At 40.9% G+C, this 16,377-nt stretch overlaps 1 protein-coding gene and 1 long non-coding RNA gene across 9 annotated transcripts in view; one reads left to right on the top strand and one right to left on the bottom strand.

Annotated features, from left to right (window-relative positions):
* The window catches only part of fbrsl1 (fibrosin-like 1), a 283,332-nt gene that overhangs the window by 190,783 nt on the left and 76,172 nt on the right, over positions 1–16,377 (bottom strand). For all 8 annotated transcript variants that reach the window (XM_082553716.1, XM_082553717.1, XM_082553720.1 and 5 more), the window contains exon 2: positions 6,417–6,641. In XM_082553716.1, the coding sequence (XP_082409842.1) occupies positions 6,417–6,641 (225 nt within the window). The remainder of the gene's footprint in view (positions 1–6,416; positions 6,642–16,377) is intronic.
* LOC309718474 lies at positions 11,197–11,626 on the top strand. The gene is made up of 2 exons (XR_014279982.1): positions 11,197–11,413; positions 11,493–11,626. It is a non-coding gene; the product is annotated as an uncharacterized lncRNA (long non-coding RNA).

The raw sequence follows: 16,377 nt of genomic DNA, 5'->3' as shown, positions 1-16,377 counted from the left end.
TGTTATCACTCATCCTGATCGCAACCCTCCATTACCGCTGCACCACTGCTGATGCATAGCGGTGCTCTTGCGTACTGTATATCACAGCTCTCAAACTGCCCCTGAACCATGCTCCGATGCACTGTTAATGCCTCAGCTAATCTGATCTGTCTCCAGCTGGTTTACTACGTATACACATACCTTGATATGAAGCTGGGAAAGTAGTCTTGAAGCAGCTAGACTATGACAGGAGCATGTAGGGTGCTAGCTTCATTTTCACAGGCTGGCTGCTAATAAAAGGCTGGATGGGGATGTGGAGGATGCTACCTAATAATAGAGCATCCAGAGATGCGTTGCTATATCACGTTGTTAGCAGGGTTTGTAGAACGCAAAGTGCTAATGGACATTAATGGTGAAGTGAATGCGTGCATGGGCAAGTTAGCATTATGTGTTATTCATGACCCCTTCAGCACGCTGCTGTGGTCTGCAACCGGTGTTCCCAAAGTCTTACAGCAGTGATAAAACATATTTCTATTATTTTTATGTTTATGGATATTGCCTTAACTTTCGTACTCTAATAATGCTTTGCCTTCGACAGGTGGATGTGTTATATTTAAAGCCGTGTTATTTTGTTTTGTTCTTTGTTTGTTTTATTATTTTCTTAGAAAATAGTTTGAGCTTATAACGAGGTATGGTTCTTTGAAGCGTTATAGACTTTCATTAGTATGTATTTTAAAGTTTGCTTGTTTTAACATTAATCCTGGAGAGCGAGAGGATGTCTCAGGAATAGAGAACAGAGAAGTGAACTGTACTGATTTTCAAGAATGATCAAGGGTGATCTGCAGAGCAGGAGTAACTACAGGGGAATAAAGTTGATGAGCCATACCACCAAGATATTTGAAAGACTTGAAAGTAGGTTAAGAAGAGAGGGGACTATCAGTAAGCAGGCTGTGGCCTCAGGCTGAAAAAGAGCACCAAAGATGCCGTATTTGCTTTGAGAGTTATGGAGAAGCATAGAGAAGCCCAGAAGGAGCTTAAGTGCGTCTTTGTGGATCTAGAGAAAATGGTAAATGGTAAATGGCCTGCATTTGTATAGCGCTTTTCTAGTCCATAGGACCCCAAAGCGCTTTACACTACATTCAGTCATTCACCCATTCACACACACACTGGCGATAGCAAGCTACATTGTAGCCACAGCCACCCTGGGGCGCACTGACAGAGGCGAGGCTGCCGGACACTGGCGCCACCGGGCCCTCTGACCACCACCAGTAGGCAAACACGCATTTGCCCAATATCCTTGGGCAAATCTTGCCCAAGGATATTTGGCATGCAGCCAGGAGGCAGCCTGGGATCGAACCACCGACCTTCTGATTAGTGGCTGACCTGCTCTGCCACCTCTGCCACCTGAGCTACAGCCACCCCACAAAACATATGACAGGGTGCCAAGAGAGGAACTGTGGTAATGAATGAGGAAGACAGAAATGACGGAGACGTTTGTGAGGGTGGTGCACGACATCTATGAGGACAACAAGACGGTGGAGAACAGACAGGTTCAAAGTACAGTTGGGATTACGTCAGGGATCGACTCTGAGCCTCCTCAGGTAGGAGTCTTCATGGAATATGATGTTCACACTGTGTACTGAGAATAGAGAGGCGGTGGAAGAGAGCCCGAGGAGGTGGAGGTATGGATCTGGAGAAAAGAGGAATGGCGTCAGTAGAAGCAAGACACAATATATGTCTGTGAATGAGAGGGAGACAAAGAAAAGAGTACAGGCAGGGTGCAGCGGGTGGAGATGAGTGTCAGAGGTGATTTGTCACAGAAGGATAGCACCAAGAGTGAAAGGGAAGGTTTAGAAGATTGTAGTAAGAGCCCCTATGATGTATGGTTTGGACCTAGGCATTAAAAAAGAGAGTAGGCAGAGCTGCAGGTGGCAATTTTGAAGATTCTGGGTGTGACCAGAACGAACAGCCGCAGAAATGAGTATATCACAGGGACAAGTTCACGTTGAGCAGTTTGGAGGCAAAGTTGGAGAGGCAAGGCCGAGATGCTTTGGTCATGTGTAGAGTAGGGACAGTGGATATATTAGACAAAGGATGATAAAGATGAAGCTGCTGGACACAGAGAAGATTCGGGATGCAGTGAACACACGGCTCATGTGACAGAAGAGGATGGCAGGGATAGGGTGAGGAGGAGGGAGGAGCTGAAAGAACAAGCACAACAACAGATGCAAACTATCCTGCCCAATTCAAACAATGTCCGTCCTGGACATCAAAAAACCTCGGCGCTGACAACAACATCAGTAAACAACATTGGACTGTTGCAAAAATGGCTTCTGCCATGGAGTGACTGAGATGGGAACAAGAAAGCTTAGACCTTGGTGTGCATATAGACAAAGTCACACACACACACTTAACCATTCTTGAGGTACTGACATGTCTTCTAATTGGATCAAGTGTCATCCTTGTTCCCCAGTGACAAACTCTGCTCTGACATTGCAGCTTCTGTCCTCCGGCAAGCTTCTAGCACCACAGGGTGCCTCAAGGAGATCGACACATCACCTCGCCTGCAGATCATAGTGGGTGACATACACTAGAGACACCTGCTCTAACTGAAGAGACGGCAAAACAGCAAGAGATATGGGCAGGAAAAACTAAGCTGGACAGAGAGGAGGGCAGAGTAAAGGCCTTAGGAGAAAAAGTGTACTTTGGGTGATATGGTGGTGGAAACTCTCAGTATATTCGATCACTATGAAGTACATGTATTAGTTACTAAAGGTTACGTATTTGTCACAATTTATTAGAATGAAAATTTCTAAAACTGTAAATAAGCCTGTGTCACATCCAGGAAAAATCCCAACTGTACATAACCACCTGCTTTAAAGCAGGGTGGCTGCTCCTTTCTTGTTATTACAGAAAGCTTTTATTTACATGTGCAAATCCAAAGTCTCCTTTGTTATATGGAACAATTTACAGTACGCCCATACATAACTAAGTGTAAATGTGCTCATGCTATTGTTAACTTATCTTGATAAATGTGTCTGTAAATAACAGCACGAATGTTGTAGTTCATTACACATGTATACATACAGGGTAACGAAATACAGTTTGCATCTAATCAGAAGTGCAAGAGCAGTAAGTGCAATAGGAGCAGATTATATACAGATAAGAGTAGTATAAAAGGTGGGAATAGTTATGAACAGATTACGTACAAATAAGGCAGAGCCCAATCCATCTGAAGCAGATATGTTTTATATGCATGGAATTCCACAGTAAAGACAAACAGGTGAATGCAAACAGAGTTTGAATAGATTTTTCAGTCTATTGCATTCCTTACCTCTTATATCTACAGTACTTCCTTGTAAATAATCACTTGAGAGTCACAAAAATGAAGCGAGGCTTTGGTATTAAACTTTTATACCGACTGTGATCATTGTGAGCCACCCTTGAAAACACACTAACGCTAACTATCTCTTGAAACGTGAGGGATAGACTCGTAAATATATGAAAAGATGGTGACAGAGTAGGTGCTTTGCTGTGCAATGCAATAACCTGTGGATATATGAGAGTATTTGATAAACAGAAATGAAAACAATTAAAATGTCTGTAGGCTCTAACTATATTGTGTGGTGTAATTATTGTGAAATATCCTCTTGCTTGTCACACGCACAGATTATATTGGTAAACCTCTTAAAATTCTATTACTGGAGCAGGCGGGTAGATGCAAAGCAGGTTTTGCACAAACACCAACTGTACCTACAATTAAAGCGCTGATGAGCCATTCAGCAACTTTCTAAATGCTAATTACAGAACTTGCAAAGGAGTTGTTTCATATTTCATGGTGTTAGGTAATGCATTAGTTATGCAACATAATTTATTTGTATTGTGATTTTGACTGCAACTGTGTGCTGTTTTCCATACCATATGGATACAACTTAATATATCTGGGAGTTGGGGGTTATAGTTATGGATTAAAGGCATACTTAAGAACAGAAGTCAGAAGCTCACAGTATTCCTCAGCCAGACACTAAGATAAAGAAAACAACTAATAGAAGGAAAGGGGAAGGGATTGGAAGGTTTAAAAGTTAAACAAGGTTAAGTAACAAGCAAATACCTGGGCACATATAGCCAGAGGTACTTCGTGGATTTATACAGCTGGGAAAATAGTTATTTACTGATCATAGGGTTGAGGTGTTTATTATGGGGATTTAGATGTGTGCGATCCCTCTGCCTTCAGGAGTTGAAACACCTGAAAAGTTTATGTTTATAAGGAGCTGATTCATTTCTGTGGATCCCTGATAGAGTCCCTGCCTGAATTGGTCTCGCTGTTGTCGCATTAGACCACATAACTGCAGTACTGGATTATTTATGGTATACAGTCTTTTAGGAGTATTGCCTGTAGCTCCATTTTCAAATGGACTGGAAGCAGATTTCCAGTCCATTTCCTATGTATGTTTTAATATTTTACTACATTAAGCAAAGATATGGTCATTTTGATTAGCATCTGAACAGAAAAACCCAAAACAAACACATTCTCTGTAGATGTGTGGTTTGGCCGACAGCCACGCTGCTATAGTCTGAAGATAAAATAATTTTTGTGGAAGTGGTTCAAGATCAAAGATCGGGGTTTTTCCTAGGGAGAATGTTACTAATGGGTATTATTTGAAAAGGAGAAATAAAAGGGATTTAAAAAATGATAACTTTATTTTTCTTCTAGGTTTAGATCTAATCCCTACTCTCTGCTTAAAAACATGCTTCAAAACATAATTCTACAAAGCAGAAGTTAAAAGGTTTTTTCACTTGACAGCAGCATTTTGCTGACATTATGGAGTTATTATCTGTACTGGGATGTAGATCTGGTTCAGTAATTGCAGTCTATTTCAAATACAGCATCAGCTGAATGCATAATTTTTAACTGTCTCTTAGCAAACTAAATATCCCAGCCAAACTCATTTTCAGCCAAGTTAACTTCCTAAGGAAATCTTATCTAAGAGAGATATTTTTGTCTGTGGAGGAGGCCTCGGGGCTACATAGCCTCATTATTTCGTTTGGCTTCCTGACGACATTTCCTCTTTTATCCTTAACAACACTATGGTGGATCTTGGCTTTGGACTGGAGCATAAAATATCCACCCATTTAAACAAACTGTTAACACACAGATGGGCTATCTTAGTGAGGCAGATGTGGGCTGTGTAACACTGTTGGCTTCAATATGTTAAGAATTCTGTCATTCATATTTGGATCACTTATTACTTCGTGTTTTCACAAGTTCATTCAGGCATAAGTTTGACAGCAGAACAAGCAGCTATAGCATGGGTGGCATATTTACAATGCACATGCAACTGACAGTAGATCAAGTGACATATAATTTATGGGTATTGTTCAGGCTTAAGTTAAAGTGAACCATACTCACATTTCACAACTATAGACTCTATGAATATTCTACATATAGTCTATGTGTAAAAAACCTGACTAATTGCTAGTGAGTCCTAGACGTTGCAGGCAGCGACTGTGAAATTAACTGCTAAAGCCCTAGTACGTCTTTTATGTATGAGAATGTTTTAGTCAGACCCTAGGAAGAGTAGCTACTGCTATTGCAGGTGCTAATGGGGATCTTAATAAACTAAACTATCTAAACAACCATTCAGAAAGGCTGGTGACTCTCTGGTAACCACCAGTTGCAAGTGAAAAATTTGTATATCCTACAGGTTGGCAAATGGTTGCTAGGTGGTGCACCAAAAACCTTTAGTCACCAGAAGATTGCCTGTAGGTTGCCCACTGAAGAAAGTCTCATTAGCCAGCAGCAAAAGAAAAGCCAAAGATTAAACTCAAGACAATCAAAAATGTGAGAAACACTATTTCTAACTACAGGAATAAGGAAGGAACAAAGCCCTTTCATACAAATATGATATCAAAGATAATGAGAACCACTTTAATTTTAAAATGCCATATACCATTTTTCAATACTGCCTAAGTAAAAGTGACTTTATCGGTGAGAAGTCCACAATGTTTTGGAGGTAATTATTTTTCTCTAGTTCTGGACACTGAATAAGGTTTGCTCATTGACAGAGATAACTCATGTCTCCTACATAAAGCGACATCCATAACACTGCAAAGTCCCAGTGAACGCAAGAATCAGTAAAGCAGCTGACAATAATATCCATTCCCTCAACATCTTCAAATTTTACATTAGATTTGGATAAGGATGGAAAGCATCTGGAGAAAAAGACAGTCTGCAGTCTGCCTTTTAAATTAGATTCAAACTCTGCCCAAGCATCCGCCTCCTCTTCCTTCATGGACAGAGTGCAAGTCTCTGTTCTGTTGTCAGCAAAACACAAGCCAAGAATCCATGCAACATGCATGCAACCTTTGTAACTTTACTTGAACTTGTAGCCAGTGGGATATTTTGACTTTAAAATGCCGTGCAGGCACACACTAACCATTTTGTTCTTCTTGGAGTAAGTCTTCTTCAGCAGCCTCTCATTCATCCTCTCCTGCTCCCGCTGGGCGTGATGAAGGAAGCCGTTCTCCAGGGGATCCACCACTGGCTGAACATTCTCCTCTTCCTCCTCCACCTCCTCGTCCTCCTTCTTCTGACGCTTTGCCGCCTTTTTCTCCTTCCACCTCTCCTTCTTCTCTTGCGTCTTCACAACTCCACTCTTCTTCTGCAGAAAAAGATTTTGTTAGAACTTGGCAATTACGTAGTATTAATCAAAGAAGCTAAACTAGATCAAGTCAGCAGTAGTGAATCTCAAATAATTCTGTGCTTGCACTGAATGACAGATACTGATCAGTGTCACACTGAGATTTACAGCCTTTGGTGTCTCAAGGATTTTCTTTGAATCCTTCAACGAGAACAAAGCAGACAGGTCTAGATGGATATACAAACTGGCAGGAGATAAATGTGCAAAAGAACAGAGGGAGGGTGTACCGCAGCTGGCAAATAGTCAAGTGTGCGGCCCCTTTCACTTCTGGCTTATACAAAGCAAGCAAACACTTGAGCAGAGAGCAGTGACGCTCCCTCTCTCTAAAGTCATATTTAATCCTGTCAGCAGCAGAACAATGCCTTACTGGAGCCTATAATCACTTTATGGTTCAGATATAATGAGCTTGTGATATGAAGTGCTGCTTTAACACACACTGGAGAAAATACAGCAGCTTTACATTTAGTCTATGACCACACAGTCTCCCCCTTTAACCTTGTTAGTTGTTGATTTCATGCTTCAGCAATGCCCTGTATGAAAGCAGTGTTTGTTTATTGGAATTTAAAGACAGTTTCTAAGTTGCTGGTATGTTATACAGCGGTAGCTCGTCCTCACCTCCCCAATTTTATGCCCAACACGTATAACAGAGCCACGTGGCTGCGGCTTTTGTTACTGAAGTCACTACACTGGTAAAACTGTACGAAACGTTAGATGAATAATATTCTATGTTAAAAGGTTTTGCTGAGGTAAAGTTTGATGGTTAGCCTTCACATATGCTCAGCCTCAGGATCTCTTCAAGCTGCCACAAACAACTGAGTTTCTAAGGAGAGATGGGTGAACAGCTCACATGAGTGGATTTTTTAGTTTGCAATTTAAATAAAAAGAATGAGCATCAATAATGAAATTACCCATGAACTGCAGCCCTAGTTTGATCCTCAACTGCTGGTGATGCCTCTATGAACAACCAAACCTCAGTAATTCCGGCGGGATAATCAATGGGAGCACAGACAAGACCCATCTCATAGCACAGATCAGCTGTTCTAGACTCATACTTATAACACATAATAAGACACAAATGGTCAAAGGAAGGTCAAATAAAGCTGGCAAGTGAGTAAAGTCAAAGCCATTGCCAAGATGATAAAATAAAAAAGCGCACACGTGTTGGCATACATGCACAAGTCCTATTCCGTGACAACCCCTGATGTCTGCCTCACTTCTGTGTCAAGTGTCTGAATTGTTCCCTCCTCCTGGGCTTCAGCTGCTCCTTATTTCCATATCTGAAAATAAGACTGAGCTGGTGATGTCCTGCTGCCGGTGGTCATCACTGTGTGTTTGAATGGCACAGGACAACACGTCTCTGTTGGAAGCCGTATGGAGCTGAGGCCAGAGGGCTGCAAGTTCACATTTCAGCATCTGTTCACAGCCAGCAGCATTAAGCCTAACTGCAGATGAATCTGTGCTCCATATGAATAATCAAATTATCGACTCCAAAGGTGGGAGATTAGCAGATGGGTAGCACATTAGGCTCATAACTGCTAATGAATGACACCTTCCGTGACAAAAGGTGTTTATGTATCAGGTACTTAAAAAAAACAATACTCCCATAGAAAGGAGGACAAAAATCAATCTCCAAAAATGTAACTGCCAAGAGAAAGGAACCTAACTAAAACCCACCTTTATGTTGGAACCCAGGAGTCCTGCATAAATTGTGTTTTTCCTACACTGAAAATATTTCTAGCTGAACTGTTTCAGAGCTTGCAGTTCCACGCCTCATGAAAGGAGCTGTTTAAAAACAGGGTTTTCTATGTATAAGAATTTCTTCTCTCACACCTTTTAAGAGTGGGTACAACACTTGCCGATCACAGGGAAATCACATTTTCATCACTTTACACAGTAAACCTCACTGGGATATAAACGTCCTTTATGAAATAAGACCAACAATGTTTTGTTGTGTTGTTAAGAAGAAAACAGTTAATGTATCAGTCTTATTGTATGGGGTAGAATCTTATTGGATTTATCATTTTTCATGCATAGTAAATAAAGCGAGTCAAGTATTTACACAGCACCTTTCAAGATAAATATCACAAAGTGCTTCACAACAGGAATGGTAAACAACAAGAACAAACACTTAAACAAAAACAAGTTTAAAAAGATGAGTGCTACGGTTGTTTGTAAAAGAAACCAGAGACCACAGATCTCAGGTTCAATCTGAGGCTATGCGTGGGCAAGCCAAGTCTGAAAGAATGATGCTATCACTCATCACTTTAGTAGTGGAAAATCCTTTCACTGTTATTTTTAAATTTTAATCCATGTTAAGCAGCTAGTCCCGGGCCATCCCACCGCATATCCATATCCCCCAACTGCTTCTGCAAAAAGGATTACGCCTAATGGTTACACATAACCCAACTCCAGCACCTTCCCCTGTAGCTGGCAGTCATTATTATTTCGCTGCTTTAGAGATCTTCTGTGAGGTTTGGGCCACTCTAACCAGAACTTGCAGAAAGTGGAGCAGAGTGTGGAATACCAAACGGCAGTTCCTCAAGATGAAAGACTCACTTGGAAAGGAGCTGCTTATGTTATTTGTATTTGTCTGCAGGAGAAACTAATAGAAACCTAAATTTGTAGGAAACATAAAAAAAAAAAAAAAAATTTGTTGAAAATTAAATTTTAAGTTAAAACTGAAAGAACACCCCAGCTCTGCATGTGTGATGGTTCTGCTTCAACTTGTAAGAATGTTTCATATGGTACGTTGTTAAGAGCTCAAGAAATAGTTGCAGTTAAAATGCACATTATATGCCTGGACTAAAATCATTGTGCTGGTATTTATAGTTTGTATTATTCCACTGGGTGACATATTTACCCCATCACAAACGGCCGTTACCCTGCCCACACGTTCACACTGTGGTGTGATATCACACGGCGACTCAAAGTAACTCTTTTCTCCTCACGAGTAGACACATTTATTTCTCAAGATGCAACATCCAGGTGGTACTAACAGACGACCTCCCATGGCAATCATTGATTTTAAATCTGTCTTTAAAGAGCTTTCATTTTTTGACTGTACTGGTATCATCTTTGTGGGCTTAGAAAATCAGCATTATCTTCAGGAAAATCCTCCCCTGTAGTGATAAAAAGCCATAATTAAGTTTGTTTCTACATTTTAAACCCTCACAAAATCCCCTGCCACTTTCATCTATTATTGTCTATCATAATAAACTCAGCTACCTTTAAACCAAATCTAGCAATATTACTGAGGTTTTCTTTTGATATTTTCTAATCCACATAATAGAAAACAGAGAATCCTTAAATCATTAAAAATGAAAGGACTACCGAATATAACATTGCTGCACATTCTTTTTAGTTTGACTGCAGTAAACCATTAACATGTGATCAAATACACATCTTATTTAAAGCCAGAAAACCAAACACTAGGTGCAACACCAATTTACGCACATAGTGCATATCCAACTTGAATCTGGTGAAGCTTCAAACATCTCACCACTATCTCTTTGACCTTCATGCTACATGTCTGTTTCAAGTGAAATGCAAACTAATAAAACACAAATATGCCTCAGGAGTAAATAAATATCAGCTGCTCAAAACTCAAACTTTCTTGCTAATATAGTGTGGCAGGTTGTGGCAGTGCCTCAAGGGCAGTATGCTGAGCAGCTGCCACTCCAAAGAAAACACAGATCATCGCCAGAGGCATGCAAACAGTATATTGCAGTGTTAAGTCATATCAACATGTATTAATTTCTGCAGCCTCTTGCATAGATCTCACAACATACCACTGAGGAATTATAGATGCCATTTCAATGGAGGCAAAATGTACTACACAGCGCTACAGTGAGAGTAAAGGATGTAGATCTACACATAAAAATGTGTCATGCTTCTCAGTCTAGTTTTGTGTTTGCCAGCATTACAGCTTCTGTTAATCGCATTATCAGAAACTCAAGCTCAAGCACACAGCAATTAGATTTTGTTTAGAGCATTTGCACCTGCTCTCATTGCTGTCTCATGTCTGCTGCATTCTAAATAAACAGATTTTAACTGTTTGTGTGTGTTATTTCCATTTATTCAGTCCATGCCTCAGACAACAGATCTATAATAGCTCCAGGAGTAGAAGGGTAATTCATCACCGTGTCTGCCAGCAACAGCTTAGTTGTGATATCATTTCCATATTTCAAAGGCCTGAAGTAGGGTTTTTCTTTTATGAAATGGTTATGAAATTATTTCTGCACACAATGGAGCAGTGTATCACACTGTGTACTGTTAAAAACATTTACAAATCAAAAGAATAAAATACTGATGCAGATAATTGTGACGGAGCTTACTAGCTGGTGAAAGTGCACTTCAGTGTACACCAGGTGAAGGTCTAACATTCATCATAGCATTTCTTTACCTTTAAGGCCTATGCAAGCCTAATATGAAAACATAACTTGCAGCCTTCTTTTATTCCCCTGATGTCGTGTCTACTTTTTTATACAATGTTAAAAGCCTTGCTATTCATGTCATGGTCCCCGTGCCTGCTCGGCTGGCCCTGTGTGGCTACATGTTATGTTTTGTCTTTTCTCTCTCTCCTCTCTCTCTGCTCGCTGCCTGGGCGGAGCTCATTGTGAGCTCCCGGCCTCCACCACCTGTAGGCAATCACCTGTGGCTCCTCACCTTGTTTGCTCCCGCTACTTAAGGCAGTGACTGAGAGCACCTCGCCGCTGGACTATTGAATAACGCTCGTCAGTGCTACTTTAGCCTCAGCCAGTTTTGAGCTCTGTCCGTGAAAGTTCCGTGCTAACCCTTGTTCTCTGTATGCAGATTTCTCGTGTTTGGTTTGGAGACTCTGGACGCTTTTCCCGACCCCGCTCTGCACCCCTGGGAACCCTGGCCCCCTTCTCCTTCACCTGTATATAGTGCACCTGGAGTGTGTAAATAAACCTGTTTTTCTGAGATTTCAGTCTGCGCCGAGTCCTCCCTGCTCCTCCGTGACAATTCATCTGTGAAGCTTTTAACTAGTGGTCAAAGTAGTGAATCTCTCTCGTTTTACCTTGTTCTGCCTAGGATAGAAAAGTGACAGTGACCTCAGCAGTAGAGAAGAAGTGGTTTAAGATATGATGAGGCAGTGGGGCTGACAAAAGAGCGGGAGAGAGGAGAGGATAAAAAGGACGAACACAGAGAGAGAGGGAGAGATACGGTGATGGTGGGGGGGTCTCAGCCTGGAACAGGAGAGACCGCTCGACTGGTTTGACCCGGCCACGTTACCCTGGCAACAGAATGGGAGAGCTTTGTTGCTGTTCCAGGCTGCATGGGGAGTGGAGTGTGTTTATGTGTGTGTATCTGTGTGGGTACAAGTGCATAAAATCCAACACAGGTTTCCTTTCCGCTAACAATAAAGCGCATGGCTTTACATGGTTATGCTGGGACCTTGAGATCCACTGTGGAAGCACGTTTAGTTCCCAAAGGAGGGTTTATGCATTCTGCACAGAGGAATGTCAGCAACCCTGAGGTTTCTTGCAAAGGGTAACGGGGTCTTCATGAGGCATACACAAGCCAGAGTTTCACAAAATAGACAGTGTGCAGAAAGAGAAAGGGAGATGAAGACACTTAGTAGTGTCTGGTGCTCATTATCATCATGCTTTCTCCACGGAACTCTCTTCTTTCTAAGGCTAGTAATTATTTAGGAGACACAAAGAGCTCTGCAGGGTACACCTCCCTTGACATTAAGCGGTACCACACAGAGATTGCAGGGCTGGCTGCCACAGCTCCTGTGCTCTTCAATGGAGTTGTGGGAAAACTATCAATTATATACTTCCAAATAGCATTGTACGTTTCACCGAGGTGCTGCAAAGTGACTAAAGCTGACTGAGCTTTGTGTCTTTTCTTCTTTTACAGTCCGAGACACCTGCACGTGCACCTGGTGGTGGTCAGAGGGCCCGGTGGCGCCAGTGTCCGGCAGCCTCGCCTCTGTCAGTGCGCCCCAGGGTGGCTGTGGCTACAATGTAGCTGCCATCACCAGTGTGTGAATGTGTGTGTGAATGGGTGGATGACTGGATATGTAAAGCGCTTTGGGGTCCTTAGGGACTAGTAAAGCGCTATATAAATACAGGCCATTTACCATATATACTCTGTGCATTAATCTAAACATAAATTATATTTCCACAGGTGTTTAAGATTGTCAAGTATTATATTCTATAAAATCATGTATTTGTAGTTGGGCTGTCCTGTCAGGACCACATTTATCTGTAAAATAACAGCTTCTTGTGAGCTCAGAAAAACAGGCCCTACATATTGAAATTAAAAAACATATTAAAACATATTATTTAAAAAAAAATCACAGCTAAATTTAAAGGCTTGAGAACTGTGTGTCATGATTAACAGTCAATATCTACAGAGGGATTAAAATATTAATGGCAAACAGCTAGTTATACTAAGAGATTACTTATATACATGCTAATCAGGCTGGTGGAGCTTATATCTGTTTAACACGCCTGTTTTGTCACACTTCACATGGCAGATGTTATTGTCCCCTCTTCGTGATATGAGTCTTCTCTATGAAGGCTCATTCATTCATTCAAAATTCATTTCAATTGAATTCAATAGCACCAAATCACAATAGCAGCCGCCTCAAGGCGCTTCTTATTGTAAGGTACACCTTACAACCTTATAACAACCAGACAACCTTTTATCAGCAACCAGTTGGTGACAGTGGGAAGGAAAAACTCCCTTTTAACAGGAGGACACCTTTGGCAGGAACAGGCTCAGGGAGGGGCCGACAAAGACCACATTACACGTGAGCACAAGATGGCAGTAATTTAAGGATGATGGAGATGCTCAGCTGGAGATGCTTTATGGCACTGAATGCTGTTCAAGATGTAAGGAGAGTGATCACTTTGATATGATATGTTTTAACTTTTAGATGATGATGCACTGATTGCCTTGTTTGCCCTGAGGAAACCCCCGTGCCTTGCATCTATTTTTTAGTAGTAATACTAAAATATCTCTCTTACATATTTGCATCCAATTAAATCAATAAGAAAAGAAGCAAGCAAATTTATGTGGAAGGAAGTGTATTTAACACACTGATAAAGTCCGAAGATAACAAAATCTGCATTTAAAAATGACTGGAAAGTGCAAAAATCACCTTAAATAGTGGCTGCTGCTGTACATCTACAACCAGAAGGTGTATAATAAAATCATTATAATAAGCTTTCAGAAATCTTAAACAATTATACCTGAAATTTGCATGATTTAAACCCACCTCCATATACTCTTTAAAAACAATGTACAACACATTAAAAGAAGACCTTTAAATACACTGTACAATGTATTAAGTATGGATTAAAATTTTTATGCAAACATTTTTTATGAAGCTTGACTTGAAAATATCACATTTTCGGTCATTATATCAGGACTGATTCTCCAGTTGACTCATACTGAACTCTCAGGTCACCAAAAGATCCTGAACGTTGAGTCGAGCTGGATCTTTCACCACAATTTAGCTTTTGCTTGTGTCTGTGTATTTTTTTAGTAAGAATGCAAAATTTAAGCCTTTCTTTCCACATGACATAAAAGCAGCGAGCAGAGTCCTTTGTTGCATCACTTTTGCACTGTTTAGCTGCCTTTAGGCTGGCTGAGGTCTGGTTGTGTAGATTTATTGCTCAGCTGTTGTACTGATTCTCTACACATTATTGCAGCTCTTGGCATGTCCAATAAATCACCTTGATTTGTCATGTTGTAGACGGGATTGATTTAATCATGCCTGCTCCCTTTAGAAGTGTTCGTCATGTGACACTGTTCAGACAAAGTGGAACACACACCTGCTGTTTATGCTGCTGTCAGCTACATCAAACGCACCTTTGGTGAACTTAGAGCATATGCTCATTTACTCAGACGCCCTGTTTTTCCTCAAAGCACACAATCAGAAAGCTCTTGCCTCAAAGGTAAAAGACGTGAGAAGACATTTTTGTGCCAAGGAGATTATCAGGCTGTGAACGAGAGAAAGCGCATGTTTCTGCAGTGAGCACGCTGCACTAGAGCATAGAGTAAATACACCACACCTACTTCAGCTTTTGTTAAGTGATCTGATGTATTTTCTCTTATTTAATGTAAGCTAGTCTTCCTGTATGCGGTGTGTTGTGTGAGAACAGAGAAATAAAGAGAATTTGTAGGGGTTTAGCCACGAAGGATTAGCATGCAGCTATACTAGTTGACAGAAGCTAACCTTCAGGCAGGCCTCTCTTTCAGATCTCTGTCAATATTTTTTTCCTTGACATTAACATGTCTGTATATCATAGCTTTCAAACGTTTCCATTATTGTGTAAAAATCCATATGGCTATGCACTTCCATTAGTGCTACTAACAAGTGTGGCTTTTGGATCACATTTTGTATCATATCTGTAGCACTATTAAGGTTGTCAAGTTTGCTTTGCCACACAAACAGGCTCCTTTATAAGCAGCACTACAAGTGACAATTTGTAGCAGCAACAAGAGACCATTGAAATTCTGAACAAGTATTTTGTTAGATATTAACTGAAACCAGCTGCTCTCAAACTTCGAAAAGCAAATGAAAATGTGCATGAAAACAGGCACAAGGGGGATCTCTAGTATCTGGATGTTTTAACAGTTTTGGAGCCTGTTGTGTGCTCTTCCAGTGGCTCTTGGCTTGGGCATTCCTCTTGACAGCAATGCTGCTATATGCCGAGTGTGTGTGCAGGTGGTGATAACTCCCCATTCCTTCTCTCAGCTGCATTCCCGCGCCTCTCTTTTATTGTTCTCTGCACCCATCTGATTGCAGTTTTTGAACCAACTGTGTGTGTGACCACAGAACGAAACTGCTGCTTTTATTACCCTTTAAGTCTTCTTATTGCTATGCAACCTAATGCTTGTTTATGTGCTTATGTAAACATGCACCGCTGATGAATATTTATGCGACTGTGAGAGGTCAAGGGTGAATTAATGAAAAGCATGTGTTTTAGTATCTTGAGTATTTGTAGCATTCGCTGGTGTCAAAATGAATGCCAAAATTACCCCTGACTTGTACCACTGCACATTTCGCAGTCAGAGTATATTTAGAGTATATGTGGAAGTGCTTGTATATCTGAGTACTATTCAAGCTTGTGTATTCTGGTGGAAGTGTGTTTGTGCACCACACATGTTCAAGGGCTGAATTAGCTCCTGGAGTGACACCATCTGGCCAGCGGGTGCTGAGGGGAGAAGAATACGGGAATGCGGCAATAACAGGGTGGTACAGTACAACAATAAACATGGGCTTCAAATCTGTTTAACACCTCAGACAAACACTGAGGAAATATGAGACGACAGACACATATTCTGCATTTCAAGGATAAGATCAAGATTCCTCCTCATTGCCACTGTGTTAATACAGCAAGTGAGTCTTGATATACTGTCCTATATCCATCCATTAATTATTTCCTGCTCCTTTCCCAAGTGCTTATGGTATATGTTGCCCTTCTTTCACAATGTAGTGCTACAAATACTACAAATGATCAAGTGATCAATAAATATAGCATTTATGTAGAATGTAACATTGTATCCGTCATTTATCTGCTTCACATACACAGTGTGTCTGCTTTAAGTAAAAGGAGCGATCAATAACATGAGCAGCAATCCATGGACAACAACAAAAATGCATCCAAATATTAAATAGGCAATGAATCAACATGTTCATTAACTATATGGGATG

This window comes from Aulonocara stuartgranti (genome assembly GCF_965226115.1).
Source record: "Aulonocara stuartgranti genome assembly, chromosome: 12".
Classification (NCBI taxonomy): domain Eukaryota; kingdom Metazoa; phylum Chordata; class Actinopteri; order Cichliformes; family Cichlidae; genus Aulonocara; species Aulonocara stuartgranti.
This window is presented reverse-complemented; position numbering and strand designations above follow the sequence as displayed.